Raw genomic sequence first — 22,369 nt, 5'->3', positions numbered from 1 at the left:
TACTTAGTACTAAATATTCTCATGGCATCTCATGGAAAGGAAGTGTCTGCTGTTGAGGTACAAGTTCCTCTGTGGCATGCTGAAATGACACCCAGTAGCTGGGGTGGAGAGAAAGAAAAGTTGTTAATTTCTGCAAAGCAGGAGCAAATCAGAAATATACAGATGAGCTAGAGAAGCTTGTGCAATCACAGGCATTAATAAGAGGAGATGTAGTGGACAGAGTTGTCAGTTTGGCCATCTCTAATTAGCTCACATAAAGCTGGGAGCACATGTCCCACTGTCACCCACTCACTCCCCTCATTTTCAGTCAGATAAGTCAGCCTTCACTTCCTCATCCCGAAACGTTTATCACCAGAACAATCCTCCTGGCACGCGGGGGTGTGAGGCACTCACTGCTGTAGAACGTGGTTCTTTATCGCCTGTATTAACTGGAAGGGAAGTGTGACTGAGTGCCTATAAATATCAGAGGAAAGAAGAGCTTTGGCAATATGTCTCCCACAGTTATTCAGGGCTGTGGGTCAGTTAATGGAGCATCTCGAATTTTATACCTCAGTGGCTTGCCTTCAGGAGATGTAGATGTGTTTTCCGTCTGCTCGCCTCTGAGTGAGTGCCTGTGTTTTTCCAGATGAAGAGTTTTAAACAGGTGCTGGTTTTAGTTTTCTGTTTCTCTGGTTTCCTGCTGCCTTTTGGTCTGTTGCTGCAGAGGCCATCTCCGGTTGTCTCCTTCCCATATGCTCCTCTGGAGTGCTGGCCTCCACATTTTGGCAGGGAACCTGTGGGAGGAAGGCAGTGGTGCAGATGCTGAGGGATCCTGCTTTCTCAAGCTTTCCCTTAAAGGGAATCTTCCCTTCAGCCTTTGCCTTTGTCAGCTGATTCCCCAATTCTTCCTATCCCCTAAAATCCCTTTCCTTGTGGACAAAGAAGTCATCTTTTCACCCATTTGGCCACTCCATTTGCTGTGGGTCTGCCCCATGCTCAGCTTTCTTACATAGTGAGTAGGAACAGCTCTGTTTGACTGCAAGTATGAGTCTTCTTTTAAATACAATATTTAATACCCCTTAAAACTTCTGGGCAAGGTCTGAAACAGGAAAAACACTGGAAGGATTGAGAAAGCTCAACTTCCACTAAAAACTCAATTCTAGGTTTACAGCCTGTGGCTGTCTCAGGGAGGGCTGGTTAAACACAGCTCTCTGCTGGTTTTTTGTTGCAGAGTTCTTGAACCAAGCTGTGAAGTCTCAAAAATGTGGTGGATTTGGGTTCATATTCTGTGGGTGCAGCACTTGGCCTACTTCAGTTTTCTCAGATTGCAACTCGAAGTGACACTTATCCTGTCAACTCAGCTCAGTGTCAAGAATGCCACAGGCATTGACTGGAGTTAATGTATTTTTATTATTTTAAGCAGAAAGACCTCCAAACTTCTTGACATCAACTCCAAACCAAAAACTATTATTCTGGAAACTCATAGAAACCCAGGTGTAGGCTCTGTTACATTTTTTTACAGCAGCAAACATTTTGCTGTACTTCTAGAGCCAAGTTTGTACTTGCTGTTCTATTCTCTGCTGGCTCAAACCATTTGGAAATTTGCAGAAGAATAAAGTAGTGATCATGAGGTTCCATGTGTATGCATGAATTTGGGTACTGTGGAGGAAAAAGTAAGTGAGGAACAAATAAATTATAACATCTGTAGGACAAAAGTTAAACTGACCACCTGCATTGTCCACATGTGAATGCATACACAGTTAAAAAAATCAGCAGATACATTAAGACAATAGATTGCAGCAGCAGTTAAAAATGCAGTTGAAGAGTTTCATGGTCATAATTTTTCTCTAAAAAATATCTAGAGACTCATTAACCTCCAGTGAAATCCTTATGATCTGCTTTTTAAAACATCCCCAAATGGAAATTTATTATATGTATGATTGCAAAACTTCCAGAGGAGTCATTCAAATAAGTTAGGTAAACATTTGTCATGCCAAAGAAAAAAACAAAACACAACACATATGCAGACAAAAAGAAACACCTTCTGGCAGTCATATTTATTCTTACTCATATTTTTTAATTAACACACAATGAAAATGAAAATAAAAACACATTCCTCTCAGTGAGACACAGTCTTCATTTCAATAACACTTTTTTTTTTTGTATAGGCAAATGCCAGAAAAATAGAGGTGAGATCTAATATCTTCCTTTTCCAACTTTGAACAACTGAAATTAGACCATCTGCAACATGTGGGCAAGAGCACTTGCTGTTAGGTTGTTCTGCTTGACTTTGTAAATGCTTCAACAATTTGTCTTTGTGGTAGGAACTCTTAGATGAAATGCTTCGTATCACCTGTGTTCCCAAGGGCACTTTTAGTACTCCTAGTTTAATACAGTATCTCCTCATCCTTTCCTTGAGGATGCGTATGTGAAGGTTTCTATTTTAGAAACAAAACCACACCTGAAACACAGTGTTGTGCTTTTCACAGGGGAATATAAATGTCTGGGTCCTGCAGTGTTTGGCATGGTCTTATAGGAATCATGAAAGGATCAGAAAACATACCTTATGAGGAATGGCTGAGAGAGCTGGGTTTGCTCAATCTCAAGGAGAGGGGGCTCAGGGGAGACCTCATTGCCCTCTGCAATTCCCTGAAGGGAGGTTGTAGCCAGGTGGGGGCCATGCCTACAGTGACAGCACTGGAGGAAGTGGCCTAAAGTTGGGACAGGGAAGATTCAGATTAGATATAAGACAAATATTTTTCACCATTAGGTTGGTCAGGGATTGGAATAGGTTACTCAGGGAGGTGGCGAAGTCACCATCTCTGGAAGTGTTCAAGAGGGATCCGAATCCAGTGCTGGATGATGTGGTTTAGGGGTTGCAGTGGAAGTGCTGGGTGCTTGGCTGGACTGGATGAACTTGAGAGCCCCTTCCAACCTTGACAATTCTGATATTCTGAATGGCTTAAAAAATTGACAAAAGTGAAGAAGCTGCTATAAACAAATAGTGTCCACAGTCTGATATAGGTCCTCCTCATCCTCTGAATTGACTCCTTGTTACATGATGCAACTGCATTAGAAGCACAGGAAGGCTTTGCTGTTTTTAATATGAGAAGGAAGTAGTATACATTACAGTATAAAACACTGAATTGAGGAGTTTAAAAATAATAATAAAAAAATTGTTACTCTTGGCTTGGTTTATTTGAATAAAACTTATTTCTGGTTTACTTTATAAATAGGTATTCCAGGCTAGCCCCTTTACTGTGTTTTCAGCTTTTCCAGGTTTCCCTAGCAACAACTTCTCAGTAAGTTTCAATATTTTCAGTCTAGTTCTCATCTGTTTTAATCCTTACACAGATCTATTTTACATAAATATTGAGGACAGAAACTTGTGGTCCATCAAGTCTGGTATTCCAATGCTGCCATTGGCCAGTAGGAGATGATATGCAGAAGGGGTAAATTTCTGCAGTAGCAAATCTGGCTTTCATATCATGATGATCTCACCACAATTTCTGATAGTTTCTGCTAAGCCTTCTTGCTCTGGTGAATGATTATGCCTTGAATGGACTAGGAAAAATACTTTACTGTACTTCAGTGCTTGGGACCCCTTCTGTCTATCCCTGGTTATTGCATTGGTGGAACTGTTGAGTGCTTCGTGTTCAATGGCTAATTTGGAGTTTTTCTTCTTCACTCTGGATTAGGCCAATAAAGTGAAGACAAATTAAAGAAAGAAGGTGAGTGTGAGACCTACCACAGGGGGCTACATTCAACATAATAGTTTTCCTTGGTCTTTGTTTCTAGGCACTGTCAGGTTCATACCTCTTTTGCCTTTGGCTTCCTGGTGGCTTGGTTTCTGAAGTTACTGCTCTGTAGGAGACTAATTCCCACAACACTGGTTTGTTTGGATGAATAAGTGACCGGATTACATCAATTTTTGGTCATTCAGCATTTCAACGGCATATCTATACATCATGTAGAACCTAGAAAGAGGAGAAATTTGTAAATAATTTTTCTTTTTTCTCTTTTTTTCTTTTGTTTCTGGAAAACAGGATCAGCAGAAGTCATCATTCACCTCAACTCTATCAAGTGAAGCATCTTGCTCTCTCTCCTCTCCTGAAAGCACTTTCAATTCCCAAGAATCATCATCTTCCTTGACATCCAAAGTGGTTTATTCCGAGAGGCAGTCCTGGCTTGACCTGGTGAACAGCTCTGCCACGGAAGAGGGTGATCAGCCTTTAACGTTCTGCGTACAGATCCATTCTGACGAGGCGCCACAAGTGGTCTGTGCAGATGCAGCAGAAAGCCAGGAAGTGCAGCTTTCCCAAGCCAATGGTGGATCCCAAACCTCTTACCTAAGTGCAGATACACATTGTCTAGCTGTGCCAGATGCAGCAGGACAGCGATCACCAGCCAGAGGTGAGCTAATGAGAGAGGAGATTTTTGTTGCAGAGCCGTACAATGGAAGAGTTCCAGGTTTCCTTAACTTCCTTCCCCCTTCCTTCCTCTATATTCCTCACTGAAGAGTTTTCCAGGGGCACATCATTTATAACATTTAAATTATTGCACATTAAATATATAACTTAGTATCTGGTTTGCAACTTTTCTCAAATTGTATCTATATGTTAGTCCATAACCTCTGTGTATAAATTTAGCATAGACGTAATTTTATTAACAGCCTTTATTTCAGTGCAGATATCTTTTATTAGTTAGAATGGAATCAAAACGTTAACAAAGTGTGTCACAGAATGGATGCTGTAACAAAACTGTAATATGTAGGGAACGGTGAACATAGGGTTAAGTCAGTTCAATTTTACAAATCTGTGCTGCTGCATCTACTCAAAGTACATAGTCCCTATTTGCTTCATTAAGCTTCATTGTAATCAAGAGACAACAACTGAAATCCTGAATCAGAAAGTCTATTAAGACTGGATTTTGTTTAAGCAAAGAGGTGTCCGCACAGTATCCTCCTACTGAAATGTACTGCTAATTGAAAAAGGTGGTGTGGTTCCAGAATTTGGTTGAATTGTACTGTTTGTAACTCTCCTGTGTAACGAGGAAATATCTCCTGCCTTTTGAGCAAAGCTTCTTCTTCCTGAGTTAAAAGCAGTTGAAGCCTAAGACTTTTTCCTGGCATACAGTTCTGAGTAGAGGAGTAATACATAAGGGAACAACATTCCTGTGCCTCAGCTCTTCCCATTATTCCAAATCCTTGTAAAGATTTGAAATTACTACTCTGTTGGTGAAAGAGAAGGGTTGTCTCAGCACAATGGAAAAGAAAGGTGCATCTAAAAGCTTAGGCTGAAAATAATGCAGTGGTGAAAAGAAACAACATTGGAATTGTTGGGAAATCAGGGCATTTCTCTGTAGGTGAACCTGATACTGAAAGATGATACTATGAGACACATTAGTTACCTTGTCAGTCTCCCTATGTTTTACAAATATCGACTCTTAGAAAGCTGGCACCCCTTTATGTAGTCATACCTTTCCTGATTTTACACACACACACACACACACACCCACACAAAAGGACATTAGAAAAAGTAAAGTTTTCATCAAAAGTGAAAATTAACTCAGTGTTTTCTGCTCACCTACCTTATCCATTCTGTAGGCTTCTCTGCTGGAAAATTCTGCAGCAATGAAGAGCAGAAAAAATTAAAATCCAGAGTGAGCATATGTGCTGTTTCTATGCATTGGAAAAGAGTGCTGTGCTTTGAGTTACTGTGGAATCTACTTCCCCTAATTCTGGCTTTTCAAGTTGTGAAAATGTCTATGAGAAAGTCATAGAAATGACTATGACTTTCTAATGAAAAAGTCACAAAGACATATAAAATATATTGTTTTCTGTAATTTTACCTTATGAGTGAAATTTGATAAAGTCATGTCTTCGGAAAACATCATTAGGGATATTCAAGTAGATTGTTGGAATGTAGGTAATAAATGGCATAGCGGCTTATAGATCCTGTTGATAAAGATTCAGTGGTTGCTCTTCAGAAATCTAAACTTTTGCCTAGAATATACTCCTCTGGTATTGTCAGAAATCCTGCAATAATGTGTAGGTTATTGCTTTCCTTTGTAATGTAAGTGTGACAAATACTTTTATGGATATCAGAGAATGTGCATGACACATTCATAATCACTTAAAGTGTAGTTTGATCATAGGCTCAGTCATACTAACCAATTAAATGGGATTAAAATGTAAATCAAGGCATATTTTTGTATACTCCTGCAGTGGGCAAGATGGTTTAATTTTGATAAGGTTATTCCTGGGGAAATGAATGCTTCTGTTGCTCACTGCTTAGCTGATGGGCAGCCCTGATGGCAGAGCACAGAACATTTCCACCTGAGCCACAGTGGTGATCACTGACAGAATTCCAGGAATAGATCATTTCCCCAAGACAGTCACTCTGGAAACTGTATCACCCATCACCTCACTAGTTCTCGTCTGCATCATGACCCATTGCTGACCAAGCAAACATACACCAGACACAGGTCTGTCTTTCCTTTGTCAGTCGGCATATTATGGGCTGGATGTGGAGAGTGCTGCTGTGCGGGGCCCTTCCCTGCAATGGTCGCTGAAAACATTAAGGAAATATTTTGCAAGGAGATTAAGCTACTTCAATTTGAGCATGAAGTAGGAAAAGAAGGATTAATGTGAAATAACATTTCAGTTCCAAGTGAAAGTTATCAAAAAGGATGCAATTCTGGCTCTGTGGCTCATCCCCCAAGAATTTCCCTCTCCAACTAGTTGATAAGCATGTGCATAAATACTGTGAGATGAATTCAAGTTGTTGAGTAAAATCTAGCTGCAAATTCTCCTGATTTGCAAAAACTGGTAAGAGTACCCTTGTTATCTGATGCAAAACAAGAAGGCATACTTCAGTGCAGTGGGCATTATTTGCTTTAAAATGCTTCTGAATAGTGTGTTTCTAACATGTTTCAGTCATGAGAGTGCGTCCAGGAGGAGACAAGTCTGTTTTTTGTCCACATTTGTCCTGAAAGCACATATTCCCTGTGTGTAAAGATGGCCCTGCTATCATCAGAACAGCTATGTTCTTAGTCTTTGATCCCAGTCCCCCACAGTACCTACAGGTGTGTCTCTCTCCTGGTGAGGAGAAAAAACCCTGCCACACTGTTTTCTGGCCACATTCTTCAAGGTAAAGCCACAAGTTGAATTTTTGGTTGTAGCTGATAAGAGCCTAGAGTTGAGGTGAAAATTTTCTAGAACTGAAGAGATCTTTTGCTGGGCAAAGTCTAGAAATGGAGACCAATGTGAGAAAAGTTGGTACCTAAAGGAAGAAAGAGTAGCTGTGGTTTTGTGGGAAGAGCTTACCATGAAAAAGTACAAAAACAGTGAAGAAAACTTAGTGATGAGTTAAGCAATGGAAGAAACATTTTCCAGAAATAAATGAATGAATCTCCATAAGAAAAGCTACAGATTCAACTAAATGCTGATGGATTATTTTTTCTACAGAAATTATTTAATGAACTCTGCTAAGCAACTGTGAGTGTCTGGTGCAAAGAGCCATAACATTTGATATCTTTAACAATCTTTCCAACCACTCTTAGTGGCGTTATGAGCATTGTCAGCATTTCTTCTCTGCACCAGTTACTGGGGAGATGTTACATACCAGAGAGTGAAACAAAGAAGGGGAGTTTATCAGTTTTCTCATTTGAAAGGAGACCAGCATTATGCATCCATTTGCTTTTTGAAAATATTTAAAACTTTGGTGATGCATCTTGCTACATGCAGAGTGAGTGACAATGGATTCTAAGCTGCCTGTGATGCAAAGAAATTGAAAGGTAAACAAGAAACAGCTGAGAATACAAGCAGCTGTCTGACTACGTGCACTGTATCCAGGAGCTGGCCTTGGCCCCTTCAGGATGGCTGGACACACTCTCCATCCTTTTTATTTCTTCTGGCAACCACTGGAAGAAAAAGTATATGACCCTGACACACCACCATTATGATCAAAAACCACAACAGCTAAAGGAAGCAACAGGAACTAAGAGGTTTTATAAGAAAATGGAATGTGTGTTCCTGTTTAGTTAGGTATCTACTACTATAGCAGTAAAATCCTTCTTCCCTGCATTTTCTGAGGGTTTCATGATCGTATGAAGTTGATGTACCTTGGCAAGACATTCCTATTTTACCACTTCTGGTTCATTTTACCTTAGCTCACAGTAGCTGTGGAAGATCTGGTGTGTGCTGATATTTTCAAACCTGGACAGCTGTTCAAATACCTCTTGGATTTTATCTGGGTTGGTTTTGTGGGAAGGAGTTGGTTAAATAGGAGCTGGATTTATTTAATTCCTTCTGTTCTCACCACTGACATCCTCTTCCTCTCTGGAGTCTGCCTGTGCCAGTAATAGCCAGAACAGATCCTCTGGTGTGCTCTGGCCCCTTTGTTCCTTCTGCAAAAGTTATAGAGAATAGCTGGATCGTGGCTGAGACTAGATGAGAAATGTGCTTATGGGGAGAACAACTGTGTAGAGAAACAACTTGAATAATTATTTTGTTTCTCATCAAAAAAGCTTTAGAAATCACAGTGAAAACTATGGTGCTATGGTTTTCTGAACCCTCTGAAAAAGAGATACTTATTTATGTTGTTTCCAGTTCAGTTTATTAAAATTCCACCCTGCACTGCTGAGTCCGCTGTACTGTTAGACAACAGCATCTAATTGTGGTAACATAGTTTCCTGAATATTTTTTTCCAATCTTTCCTCCCTTATTTCTGCATTTACCAGTGAGGAGTTTGCCTGAGTTATGCTCACCTAACTGAATTTTTTTCTGTATTTTCTGTTCCATAATTATGTGGGAAATGAGATTTCCCTGAGGTGACTTCATATTCCCATCAAAAAGTCTAGTACCACTGTGGAGAAGGGCTTGGGGGTGGATAAGTAGGGAAGGGCAAAAATCATCTGTGACTTTTTGCCTCTGCTCTTTTCAGCCTTGGGTGTATGTGTTCTCTTGACTGGTGTAAAAAATTTTAGCAGAATCAGGAAAAAGAGGTGCTGGCAAAACTACAAGATGCTCATAAGAGTAGTGAGAACAGGAGGAAGAAGCAGAGATTTTTTTTCCCTGGGATTAATACACAACTGGGGGTCTGTGAGATCTCAGTTACAGCATGGGAGAACAAATATTTACATTTCGGATAAATTTAGTCAGATGTGTTCTGTTGGAGGTGGTTTTCAATGCAAAATGCTCTTTTTGCCAAACATTTCATATTTCTTTATCTTTACTACTGGGAAACAATCAACATTATTTTTCACAGCTGCTTTTTGAAAGTTCTGGATAATTTCACTTATGGAGGCCTAAAGAGCATTAAAGTTGAGATTTCAGACAGGCTCCTGTACTGATGCTCCAAGATGGGGAGTCTCAAAATATTAATGTCTCCAGCCTCTGGCAAGTTGGCTGACAGGAGGGCTGAAGCTGAAAATTGAGGAGGTGAAGAATAGGCATGTTGAGCCTCTGGGAGGTTGTTCTTGTCTGTTATACCTCCAGTTGGAAGGAAATTCCAGATAAATGGCATCAAGCCTCAGAATTGTGTTTTAGCTCCCCTAAATCAGAATTTTTCAGTTCCTCCATTACCTCTCCCCCTTTCAGATTTACAGCATCAATCTAATGCATTCAGTGGCAGCTTCAAGCTTGCAAAATGTGGGCTTTTTCTGAGCTTGGCTCAGGGGTGCTCAGGATGCTGAAGGTAAAATTCCAGATAGGTAACAGATAGTCTGGCCTCAGTTTATAGAGGTTTGTTGGCAGACATATTCTTTGTCAACAGCAGCAGTGTTCTAGACAAATGCACAATATTAGGATACTCTCTTATTTTTTAGCAGTAGTTGAAATTAATCAAAGATGGTGACAAAAGTGCTGTGTAACTCATACCTGGCTCTACACAACCTGTAAGTTCCACTAACCCTTGTTTGTCAGCAGTTTGTTCAAATTCCATTTAGTTCTTTATCTATCTGATATGAAGAATATGACATGTTCCCTTCCCTTTGAAATCATCTGACCCTGATTAATCCCTTGGAGGATGAGAATGGTGGAAGAATAAGAAATAGGGAAAGAATTTCAGGTAGAAGTCTTGAAAGTGTGCAGAAGCTGAGTACACTTTGCTGGGCAAGTGCATCATGTATGAGCCTTCTCCTGTGCTTTTCTCCCTTTGGCTCCATCTTCTTCTGTGCTGAATGCTACTGTACTCCTGACAGTTTCCCACAAGTGCATGGAAGATATCAGATTGTTTTGCATGAAAGAAGAGTGTTCAGTGAGGGTGAATTTTTCTCAGTCTTTCTGCTTTGTAACCCTCTTAGGATACTGAGAAAGTTCATGAGTTTGCCTCAAAAGGTGTCTGGAGCAGGGACCTTAAGTCTGCTGTGGGTTGACTTTATCTAAGAGTTGCTGAGCAGGACTGAAGCAACTTTCTCCCCTTCTTACAGTCTTGGATAGCTGATAAAGATCAATTTATCTCTCAAAGTATTACTGTGCACAGTCCTAATGGGTGATGTCTACAGCAGAGTTGAGGCAGTCCTGTGCAGAAGCTGGCTAATGAAACAAACAGCTGCTTCATCCCAAGAAAGCGGGCAGGAAACTAGTTATTGCAAGCCTCATGGCATGTGCCAACAGCTTTCAGGAAATACTATTGCCGTGTATTATGCCTTACACTTCCATTTTTTTTTCTGTTTCCTGCAGCTTGTTAAATATACAACAGCTCTCCTTTTCCTCCCCCAGCAATGTACCAATGTTGGAAGTTATATTTAGTTTTAGTTAAGTTACAGTAGGCTTTTTATACTCACACAGTAGTGAAGAATAGGCCAGAAACACGGTGAAGGCAAATATTTGCAGCATATCATAAACCTTTCTCGTAACCTAAATATTTAGAAAGAACAGAGATGTAGGAGGATGCTGTACTTTATAAAACATGGAAAAGATAAGAAGCAGCCTCCTTAGCAAGCTGACATATTGCAGCAGTCTTTTCACAGCAGCATGACTGAGCAGAAGGACTTGTTCCTTTTGTTGTGAATATATTTGCTGACTGCAGATGATTTAGAAAAGTAAATGTTTAACTTTAAAAGAAAAAAAGTGCCCAGCCAGTTCAATGGGAATAGGAAGGACTGCAGTTGAGAAGAACCAACACCACTACCCCCAGTGACATAAAACCAAGTGTTATCCAAAGTGGATCTTGAGGGATTCATTAGCACCCTGAAAACAACAATAGCTGTAAGACTTTCCTGTAGAAATCACTGAAGCTGTGTGGACTGAAGGACGAGAAGTGAGTTGTGCAGTCTGTTGCTAAAAATGTCCTTCTGCTGAAATGCCCCTACATATGCCCAGCACATTTTTCATTTCCGTCTGTTCATTTTAAAGTTTTTTTATTCTGAGAAATGCCTTTGCTTAAATTATCTTCTTATTTTATGCCATTCTTGGTTGTTTATTCAATTTTCCTTTAGTGTACTCTCTGTCTTAGAAGATGGTCCTGCAGCTTGGGAGCCAACAGAATAATTAAGGTGGAGATAATCAAGGCTTTGTTGTGAGGATTTATAAGCAAATTCTCTGCTGCAATCTGTGAAACTCAGGAGCAAGACATTGGATGTCGCAAGGGTTTTTGCTTTAATCTGTTTTCTAGGGACCTTCTTTTGGGGCTCCTGAAATGTTTCTATGTTTCTTTTAATTGCTCATTTTTTTGAAACTCTGTTTTCAATAATTACCAAAACCTGGTGATGAATCAGCACACCAAAGAGAATTTGCCCTGAGAGTTGCCAGGTAGAAGCATAATTTGCTGTGAGTAGCATGCAGGGTGGGATGAATGGGTGTAGATGCTATCAGAGTTGTTTCATTCAAACATAGGGCTACTGACAGTTCAAAGTCTGTGATATATCCAGGGCATTAAAGCAGCACTCTACTAGTGGAGATACAAGCTCACATCTGTTTGGATCATCACCTGATTCTTAGCAACGTGTGAGTTTGGAAGTATGTATTTCTCATAGGCATTATTACCCTAGAAATTACCCTAATTTCCCTTAGTTTTAACTCTAATACAATTATTTTTTGAGTTGGTTAAGAGCCTTCCTAACAGCTGAACATAACTTTTCTGTTATCTGCTGATACATTCATGTTCTCATGCCCAATTTATTCTTTTCTTTGCAGACCAGGAAAAGTGTGATGATGATGATGAGATGGAGCGACTTTACAAGTCATTGGAGCAAGCAAGCCTGTCTCCCATCGGTGATCGTCGACTGTCAACTAAGAAGGAGCTTAGGAAGTCATTTATCAAGCGCAGCAAAAACCCCTCCATTAATGAGAAACTCCACAAAATTCGAATGCTGAACAGTACATTAAAGGTGAGTTTGCAGGTCTTGCCAAGGAAAAGCTTGAGGGAAAAAAACAGTTTGGCTGAAAAAGAAGAAGAACAGACTTCAGCTAAACTGTAATTATGTATTTACTGAAAGCCCCAGAGAATTTTGTTAAGATTTGGAATTCTTTTTTTCTGCTTCATTGTGAACACTGATCTGCGTTATGTTGTTCAGCTTGAACTGGAAGCAGAGGCAATAGCTCAGGAGGGACTCCTCTTACAGAAGTTCCAGCCCATTTGGAAAATTTAATAAAGAAAACTCTTAGTTAACTGGAAAACTTGCTAGCTCAGCTAAATGCACTAAACAGGGGAGCCTTAAAAAAGGAAGAGCAGACAAAGTACATTGATGATAAAGGACATGAAAATGACCCTAAGCCAAAAAAAGTTTTCCTTATGTGATTATCAGAGAATGTACAGGATGTGCCAAAGCTATTGTAAAGACCTCCTGTAACTAAAATATTTCTAATAACAAAAGCATCCTGCTTTTATGTTGGAAATATATCACAAACTGGAGGGGTACAGGGGTTCAGGAGACGTTCCATGAAAGGGCCGGTAAATCTGTCTGGAATGTGGGAATTTATGAAGCAGTTTACTTGCCAGCATCAAATGTCATGGGATTTCAAAGCCTGCTTCTGAATGGTACTGAGGGAAAAAAAAGCTTAACCACAGCGTTTGTATTGTAAGGAGAAGACAGAATAAATGCAAACTTGGGGCTTCACTTGTTTCTTTTTGTATGCATTAGAAGCAGGAATTGAGTATCTTGTTTCAAATGCATGTATTTGGCTTCAGGCACTGTAAGCTGGAGAAATGCATGTAGAATGGTTGGACTTGATGATCCTAGAGGTCTTTTCCAACCTTAGCAGTTCTGTGATTCTAAAAACTTAACCTGCCAGCACAATCATTGGTTTATTAGTTGCAATGGAAGGCTTGGCTTTGGCGCCTCAGCCTGTATTGAAATTCCTGAAAAGTAAAGGCAATTGGGAAGAGAGGCATCCTTCTTGGCTCTGTATGAGACCTGGTGAAGTCTCTTCTTAGTATCAATGGGTTTTCAGAGATGTGGCAGTGACTACAGAAGTATTCATTTGCATCAGCACTAAAGTGAGTCCCCCACATAGCTGAAAGTTGGTTTAAAAAGTGCGTCTACTTCCTACATACAGAAACATTCCAAAAAGTTTTCCCTGACAGGGCCCTCACTAGTAAATCTAAGAACCAGTTAGTGCAAAATGGAGTTGTATTTTGTGGGACAGTCACTTTCATTGGTATGGAGCTGAATGGAAGCCTTAATGTCAGACATGAGCAAGGAGGACAATGGTGCATTGATTTAGCATGGGAGTATTATATAAGTTGTGATTAACTCAGGCTTGTCCAACACTTGTATTTATTATGCAAAAATAAGTTTTGGAGTGTTCATAGCGTATCAAATATGTTGATCTCTTTGGGGTTTTGGCTTTTTTTCTCTTTTGTTTTTTTTTTTTTTTGTTTTTTTTGTTTTTTTTTTTTGTTGGTTTTTTTTTTTTTTTTTTGCTTTCTTCAAACTAAGAACCTGGAGTATTTACAAGACAAATAAAAGAAGCACAGACACTTTCTCATAGACACAAACAGAGTTCTCTACGCAGCAGTATTTAAGTTAGCCTGTCTGAAAGTCAAGTGCCTGCAGTGGGAAAGTGCCATATTAATTACATCAGTGGAATTATGTGCTTTTAGAGTCAATTTTCTTAATGTTTAATGCAAGACATAAGATAATTGGAAATTATCTACTGGAAGTTTAAAAATCAGGATTTGTAGATCCATATGTATGCTGCTTTAATTAAAACCCTATTAGTTTGAGAAGTGATTTATGCAAGTCTCAATGCAATTTTAATTTTAGACTTTTGACTCCACATATTTAACAACAGATTAATGCTGCTGCCACAATATATCATTAACAAAACATGCTTTGAATACTTTGGAAGAGAGGGAAGCTATGTGCAAATGCATCACAGTCTTAGTGAATGTGGGAAATAATTTTAGTGCTACAGGAGAAACTCCATGGCATGACTTTTTGCTGCAAGTTTGTCCAGTAGAAATACTTCTCTTCCTTCCACCCCCTTATCTCCTTTCTTCTTCTCTTAAGCCAACTGTACGTATCCCTGCATCAATGCTAGAAGTCTTCTTAAAAGGGTCTTGAGGGTAGGATATGTGTAAAACACAGCTGAATGAGCTTTTGGGTTTAAAAAGCAGCTAAGGCATGACAGGAGTTGGAGCAGTTGAAGGTTCATTGGATTAGTAGCAGGATATGGATACAGAAACAGCTGATGGCTGCCATCAGAAGGTGAAATCAGTGTGTGGGAGTACTTTCAAGGTGTTTTCAAGGCAGCCACCAACACAGGGTGTCCTTGGGTATGATGAATGGGTGGTAGCAGGAGAAAATGGTTAGAACTATTCATTGCTTTCACACACAGACTGGAGCAAGTGAGCCCAGCAGAAATAGCCAACTTTTGTTAGTGCAGCATTGTGCCTCCATTAATAAATTATGCTGTCACCCTGATTTTTTAAGATTTTCTAAGCCTTCTGATGTTGACATTCTTGTAACGAACTTTCTCACACACTTTCTGTAAATAACCCATTGTTTTGCATTATTTTATGGAGGAAGAGAAATTTGATAGACTGTTGGTTTGTCCAGTGTCATTGGAGAGGTAGCACTTCTACTCTCCAATCCACTGTCACTTTTAGAAAACTATAAATATTACAGTCAGATAATAAACTTCCCTTTTCTTCACCTTGAGAGCAGCAGTGTGTATGCTTGTGTTGTTTTGTGTCCTGTAGTGACATTATACCTGCTCTCTGGGTCTTCTCTATCCTGTGGTCCCTGGATAGGCAGTATGGGCTGGAAAAGCAAAGTGGTTTTTATGCCACAACGTGAGGACATCAAAGAACATCAGTGTGTGAAAGGAGGGTGTAGTGAAGACAGAGCCAGGTTATTTTCAGTGGTGTCCAGTGACAGGACCAGAAGTGAGGGCTCAAACTGAAACACAGGTTTCCCCTGGATAGCAAGAAACACTGTGAAGGAGACCAAGCACAGGTTGTCCAGGGAAGCTGTTGAGTCTCTGTCTTTGGAGATATTCAAGAGTCATCTGCACACAGTCCTAGGCAGCCTGCAGTAGGTGGCTCTGTCTGAGGAAGGGTTTTGGCCCAAATGACTCCCAGAGATCCCTTCCAAGCTCAACCATTCTGTAGTTCTGTGTCATAAACAGTCTCAGTGTCCCTGCATCAGTCACTGCCCGCACCTTACAAAGTGAACCAGGGTGCCTGCAATATATGGTCTGAGCTGCTCTTGCCTAAAAGTAGATGCCAGATTTATTAGCAGTAGCTGGTGGTAGATGGCAGACACAGGTACTGTAGCCACTCTACTGCCAGTGCACAAATTATATCCAAAATTATGGTCAGTGCAGGTCCCAGAGAAGAGAAATTTATTACATGGAATGAGTGTTTTTGAAAAAGTTAGAACTGCTGTGAATTACAGAAATAAATGCTGTTGTGTCTCGTTTCATGCAAGCACTGTCTTGTTGAGAGACAGAATAACAGTGAGCAATTTTCACATGAATCTTCTCTCATCAAGTTTTGCTAAGAAGCCTATAAAAAAAATCTAGATGAAATCATAATTTGCCTTTAACAGGGAAGAATTTTTACTGCAGACATAACTTTGATGACCTACACTCTAAAAATGGGAACAAGCTGCCAGGAGGATGGGTAATTGGCCATCTCCTTGTGACATGAGTTTAACATTCCCAGAGTGTTTTTGTTAGGGACAATTGTCTTGACATTTTCTGTGGAAATAACCACTTGTTCTCTTCCTAGTGTAAGGAACATGACCTGGCCACAATTAACCAGTTGCTAGAGGACCCAAAGCTGACAGCGGTGAAGTACAGAGAGTGGAGGAGCACAAACATCATGCTGGTCCAAGATATTTATCAGCAGCAGGAGATCCAGGACACATCCACAGAGAATAGTGAAGAGCAAGAAATGACTCCACGGCCAGTCACTGAAAGTGCTATTTGATCAAGGGCACACGACAAGATTTTTCTGCACGGGTCTTCATGTACAAGCGATTTAAGCTGCTGTATCTTGAGGTTTGTTTTTCGCAAGTGTGCTTAAAAGGAAAACAACCTAGTCTCCAAAGTTTTAAATGTTCTTGCAGAGCTCATTTAATGTCAAATGGGCAAGTTCCCCAAACTTGCCCAAGTTGCCTAAAAATCACGCCTGAATGTGGCCTGCATATGTAAGAAGACTATTTAACAAAGCAGCAAAGAAGCATTTTTCAGTTTTTGGAGAAGAAAATTATAAGTGTCTAGCTCCTGAAGGATGCAGAACTATGTAATATCTAGTGTATAAATATGAGATCCTTGGGATTGTTTTAACCATACACCTTACCTTGAAATGAAGCTAAACTGATCCCAACAGGATGTAGCCTACTCTACCTTTTTATCCTCTATGGTAACCTGACGTATTAGTTTTCATCTCTGTACCCATTTACTTTCACCACTCAACCACTTTAAATGGAGACAAATGGAAGAGCAATTGTGCATGAGTTGATAATGTTGACAGCTGCCAGGCACCCAGTTTGGGCTCTGCCTGATGTTTTATGAGTTTGAAATTTATTTATGGTCCAGACCAAGAAGGTACTGTCTTTCTACAAGAAGAAGAGGTCTCTAAGTTTTTGCTAACATGTAATTTACTCTTCAGTGAGACAAAATTCAACTTTTCTTATGGACTTGGCAGAATTCCTTGGAAGAATTATGTTCTTCTTTCTTTTTTTGGCAACTGGGAGTATATAAGGTACAAGTTGATCCCAGAGTCCAACTTAAGGAAGGTGATCATATTCACAAGCCAGAAACTAAATGACTCAACTCCTAATGTGGACCTAGAAGTGTAAAACAAAGCTGCAAATATTTTTGTAAATATATGTAATTTTATTACTTATATGAATGTGACTATGTACTGTATAGATGTTTTATTTATATATTTATATATGCTGAATTTCCTAATATAAATAGGCACATGTGGACCAAGCCCACTCAGCTGGGAGTGCTTACAGATTGACTTGAAATGCCTCTTTATTTTCTGTTCCATTATAGATCACAGTAATCGCTCTGCAGCTGAGACTACCCTGAGGCATATGCTGTGGCTCTTTCTTCTGCTTTTCTAGCTTTGAGTTTTAGATGAAGAAAATCTGTACAACTTAGGGCCTGAAAAAAGTTTTCTGAGAGTTTGAAGAGTTCCATTTGAGGGGAAAAAAATAAGAGGTTTTGCTGCAGGATCATGACTTTTTGGGTTCATTGTCCTCAATAAAAGGTTTTAGGCTTTTGCCTTCCTCTCTTCTGCAATATAAGGAATTTTGCAGAGTGCTGAATTTTGAAAAGCAGGAATTAGTCCACCATTCCCAAATAAATGTCACTACAGGAACTGTGACAATCTGCACTTCTGTTGATATTTCATGAGGATATTCTTTGTCATTAGTTTTCAATACAGTTTATCTTTTAAAGCAAAATACACTATAGACATGCAGCCATATTCACCTCTCTTTATACATTTTATGTTTTATCATAGCTTGATTGACAAAACAAAAGATAATGGTGTTAGTGGGAACATATGAAATCTTTTCCACCTGTGTAGTGATTTGTTTGAGTATTGATATTGCACTTTTAATACTCAACAGCTTTTCTTTTAAAATAAAGGCAAGGAAATAGATGAAAATGACTAAATGGGGAAGCAGACACAAAATCCTGGATGGTTAAAAAGGTATTCTTTTCAGGAAATCATCATATGAATGGTGATTCCATCACTTCACTAATTCTAATTAGAAGTTAAGCAAGCTAAATACCTGCTGCAATTTGGTTTAGAGTAACTGCATCTTAAAATGGAGCCCATTTTTAGGTTGCCTTTTTTGTTCTTCTTTTTGTTTTTTGGCTTTTTTTTAATAATTTTTCCACCATTCCCATTGAAATGCTGTCAATTAACTCCTGAGAACACCCTGAAAATTAGGAGTGTAGGGATTTATCTTCTTGGTCCATTTAATTTTTAACTACCGGGTGCTAAGTAATGGATAAATATTGGAGGACAAATTGCATGTTCTATCACACATGTGAGTTTCTCACGAAATAAGGCAGGTAAACACTGTTTTCCTTCAAAATCATCTTCACTCAGATGCTGAAAAGAAGCACATGCTTAAGTGGCCTATTGAGCTGGGCCAGACAAGTCAGTGCTTTGCAGTTCTGAGCAAAGTCTGGGTCAACTCCATTTGCTGAAGTAAATTTGCTGTATGCAAAGAAAAGCCTATGCGGCCTGTACATGCTGTGTTGGCTCTTTTCACACTGCACTTGTGTAAATACAGACAAAACAGCTTTCCCAAATCTAGAGACAAAGAGATGCCCTTGGACTGCCCAAACTCCACTATTGGTTTTGACAGATTACATAGCCTGAAATTGCTTTTAAATTACTCTCTTTTAGATGGTCAGTAGATACTTATTGTTGAACTATTGAGGTTTTGGAGACCTACTAAGCATGGGCTCTATCACTGCTTAGAAAAGAATAGAAAATTCTTGAATGGGGTTACTTTAATCCCAGTTATAACTTTAACAAATTTCTTTGTTCAGGAAAGCAAATGCATGTATGGGTTTTATGCACTGTGCAGGAAGTCTAACTCCACTCCCTTCAGCTACTACTTAGACTCAAAATAATGGAAAGCGTGGAAAATGCAAAGTGAAAATTGCAGTGAAACAGGATTAATTTTCTGGCATTGCTAATTACTGTGACAGTTTTTGCCTGGGTTTATCACAAGGGGCTGCCCAGCAGCATGAAAGCCATAATCAGAGACAGAATTACGCACGAGCTGACAGCTACAGCGGGGAGCTGCCTCAACAGGAGAAATTTGGACAAGTCTGTGCCCTGCTCAGTGATGCTTGGAGTAACTGGTATTTCTTGGTCTGGATTTGGAAGACCTGCACTATTGACTCACAGCATAGGGAGCTGGGCATCCCTAGTGTGTGAATGTCAAGAAGTTTTTAACCATCTGTGTCAAGGGACATGTTTTGTACACTTTTTTGGGAGATAGTGTGTGTGTGTGGATATGTGCACATGCACAATTTTTCTTGTCAGTAAAGCCAGTTGGTGCAGGAAGTCCAGCAATGGGGATTTTGGAATTCCTGGTAGTAATACCTGATTTCAACTGTTTCTGCAGCTATTCTGGGAATTGAATCTCTCTGTTCTGGTGGTGTACATCTCATGAGATACCAGAATGAGATGGGATCATGTTTCCTTTCCTATGATGGAAGAGATTCCATGTGGGGATTGTGAATATTTTTACAACTAGCTCTGATGATTCAATCAATACTAGGGTTTCACCTTGTCATGGTTTTAAGTGCAGCTGGAGATGAAACACCATGCAGTTGTTTGCTCAGCCCCCCTCTCTTTTCGTTCCCCATCCCTGTGTAATGGGGAACAGAATTGAAGTAAAAATTGTAGACTGAGACAAGAATGGCTTTATAATTTAAAATAAAGTAAAATAAAACAGTAATGGTAAATAATAATAATAATAAAAAAGGAAAGAAACCCAAGCAAGTGATGTTCAATGCAATTGCTCACCACCCACTGACCTGCCAGACCCCTCTTCCCAAAGCCAGATCAGGCCCCCCTCCCAAGTAGCTCCCCGTGATTTATTTACCTGGCATGATGTTCTGCAATGTGGAATATCCCTTTGGTCAGTTTGGGTCCTCTGTCCCAGCTATGCTCCCTGCCAGTTTAGTTTTTTGTGTATTTCCCCACTGGCAGAGTACGGGACAAGGAAAAATATCCTTGACTTGGGATAAAACAGGGCTTAGCAGAAAACAAAACACCAGTGTGTTAACAATGCCATTCCCATTCTGAATCCAAAACATAGCACTGTAACAGATACTAAAGCAGAAATTAACTATACCCTAACTGATACCAGGAATAAACAGGAATAAATAATGTGCTGCTTCTCTTTTCTTGCAAATCATTTGAATTTTGGAGGATACCATCATATTGAGAGAAAAGACTGGTGTGGGGCAGTCAAGGAGGGAGGGGAAGAAAAAACATGGTATTTGATTTAAAACTCAGTGGAAATTGAGAATTTAAAATTATTTCTAACTTGAAAAAATTATGGGTGTGTTACACCTATTGTGTAAGCCTGTAAGCTTACATGTCTATTACAGATTTATATGAATCTGATAATATGAAAACCTGTATTTTTAAACTTTTCAAGTAGCAAAGGAACCAATGAAAGCATAATTTTATGAGGGGAACTGCATGTACTGTGTTTGGTTTTTGGGCTTTGGCCTTTTTTTTACTATTTTGCTTGTTTAGTCCTACAAAAGTAGCCAATTGTAACCAATTGTACCCAAGTGAGGGCCTGAGTTTACTTCACTTACATGAGACATGTCTTTGGGCTAACAGGAAGCCAAAGTGGTTTTCTTGTAGTAGTGGAGCCAAAGTGGAATTTCCTGTTTTATGTCAGGCATCCAAAGCAGCAGACATTTTAAGATGTCAGTGAGCATTTCCTTGATGCTTGAGGATTTATCCCATTTTCATTTGCTTCAAGCTGCAACATTATAGCATTTTTTAAAAATGGCATTTATTCTGAACTGAAATAAAATTTGAGGTGAAAAAAGAAAAATAGAACAGAAAAAAAGCTTGGAGCTAAGATCATGCTGAAATTCACATCTCTGCATAGGGTAGTAGGAGCTGAGCTTGCCAAAAGCTAAGCATTTCAACATTAAAAAAATTGTAAGGTGTTGAAAAGAGTACTACATTCCTTGAAATTTGCTATGGGAGAAGTTCCAAGACCTGTCTGCTCTGGAAAAATGAATATTTTCCTAATTTATTTCCTCCTGATAAAAATCCAAAGTGAGTGTTTTTTATAAGATGGCAGCAAGTTAAAGATGAAATATGCATGTAATTCATTGATAGCTCAACAGCCTTGATGTATGATCTGGAAATGGTTGACTTTAGATGACTCAGCCTGTACCACTCAGCCTGTAGAATCCATTTCTTTGGAAAGCATTGTAGCTACCAATGTCTGAGGCTTATGCACCCCATCTCGTCCACATGAGGTCCATTTTGAAGATGTAGGTGAATGGCTTTTCTATAGGGCAAATAGTTTGTGTCCTCATGCCATAGCTTAGGAACCACTCCCTGTGTCCTAGATGCCTTAGGACCTGCCCAAATTACTCTGACTCTTGAAGCTGCTTATGGCAGTTTTATCTTCTCCCAGCCAAAAATAAATAGAGGCTATGAAAGTCCATCTCCCACTCCCACATGAATTAAAACCAGCACTAGTCTAGCAGAGATTTATGGAAGTCGCCTTATTTATGAGTGTTTACCAAACTAGCTCACCTGGTGAAAAGCCATTTGTGCATACAAACAGCAGTGCTCTTGTGCCAAGCTTTCAGTGCTGGGGGCTGGCCCAAAGGAAATATGGATGTGTCTGTCCCACTGTGCTCTGTGTAGAGAGGAAAAGTCATGCACAGAAGAAGATTTACCAGGACTTCTATCAGGCAGTGGCAGAGCCTGCAGCACCACAAAAGTACATGGGATCCAGATTCAGTATTTTATCTGCTGAGTCTTTTTTTTTTTTTTCTTCACTGGTTTAAAACTCACAGCACAATGTTGGCACTCAGCGCTGCCTTTTTACTGCTTGTTGCCTACACGTGTGAATTGATTTTCATGGAATGATACACACATCTTGCAGAATGAGAGCCTTATGTTTGCACTTGTCAATTAAACACTGAAATGAGAGAATATTTTGCTCAGCCTTTTTTTTTCTGCTTATTTTCACTGCAGATTTTTCAGTTTACTTCTATAAAAAGAAATACATTTTTGCTAGTTCTTTAAGCAAGCAATTTCCCTGTGGGACTAATATTATTATTAAGCTGTATAATCTGAAACCACGAAGAGTCAATGAATGGTTTGACTAAGGAATGCCTTCTACTAGTTCACAATGTGGTATTTGAAACTGCTTTTAAATTAGTTAACTCTAACTCTTAATTGGT

At 39.5% G+C, this 22,369-nt stretch overlaps 1 protein-coding gene across 3 annotated transcripts in view; it reads left to right on the top strand.

Moving 5' to 3' along the window:
- The window catches only part of IPCEF1 (interaction protein for cytohesin exchange factors 1), an 88,675-nt gene extending 66,546 nt beyond the window's left edge, over positions 1 to 22,129 (top strand). For all 3 annotated transcript variants that reach the window (XM_063151326.1, XM_063151325.1, XM_063151327.1), the window contains 3 exons: positions 4,026 to 4,392; positions 12,119 to 12,312; positions 16,161 to 22,129. In XM_063151326.1, coding sequence (XP_063007396.1) covers positions 4,026 to 4,392; positions 12,119 to 12,312; positions 16,161 to 16,361 — 762 coding nt within the window. In that variant the 3' untranslated portion in view covers positions 16,362 to 22,129. The remainder of the gene's footprint in view (positions 1 to 4,025; positions 4,393 to 12,118; positions 12,313 to 16,160) is intronic.
- The last annotated feature ends 240 nt before the right edge of the window (positions 22,130 to 22,369 follow it).

The sequence above is a fragment of the Melospiza melodia genome, chromosome 3 (assembly GCF_035770615.1).
Source record: "Melospiza melodia melodia isolate bMelMel2 chromosome 3, bMelMel2.pri, whole genome shotgun sequence".
NCBI classification, from domain to species: Eukaryota; Metazoa; Chordata; class Aves; order Passeriformes; family Passerellidae; genus Melospiza; species Melospiza melodia.
This window is presented reverse-complemented; position numbering and strand designations above follow the sequence as displayed.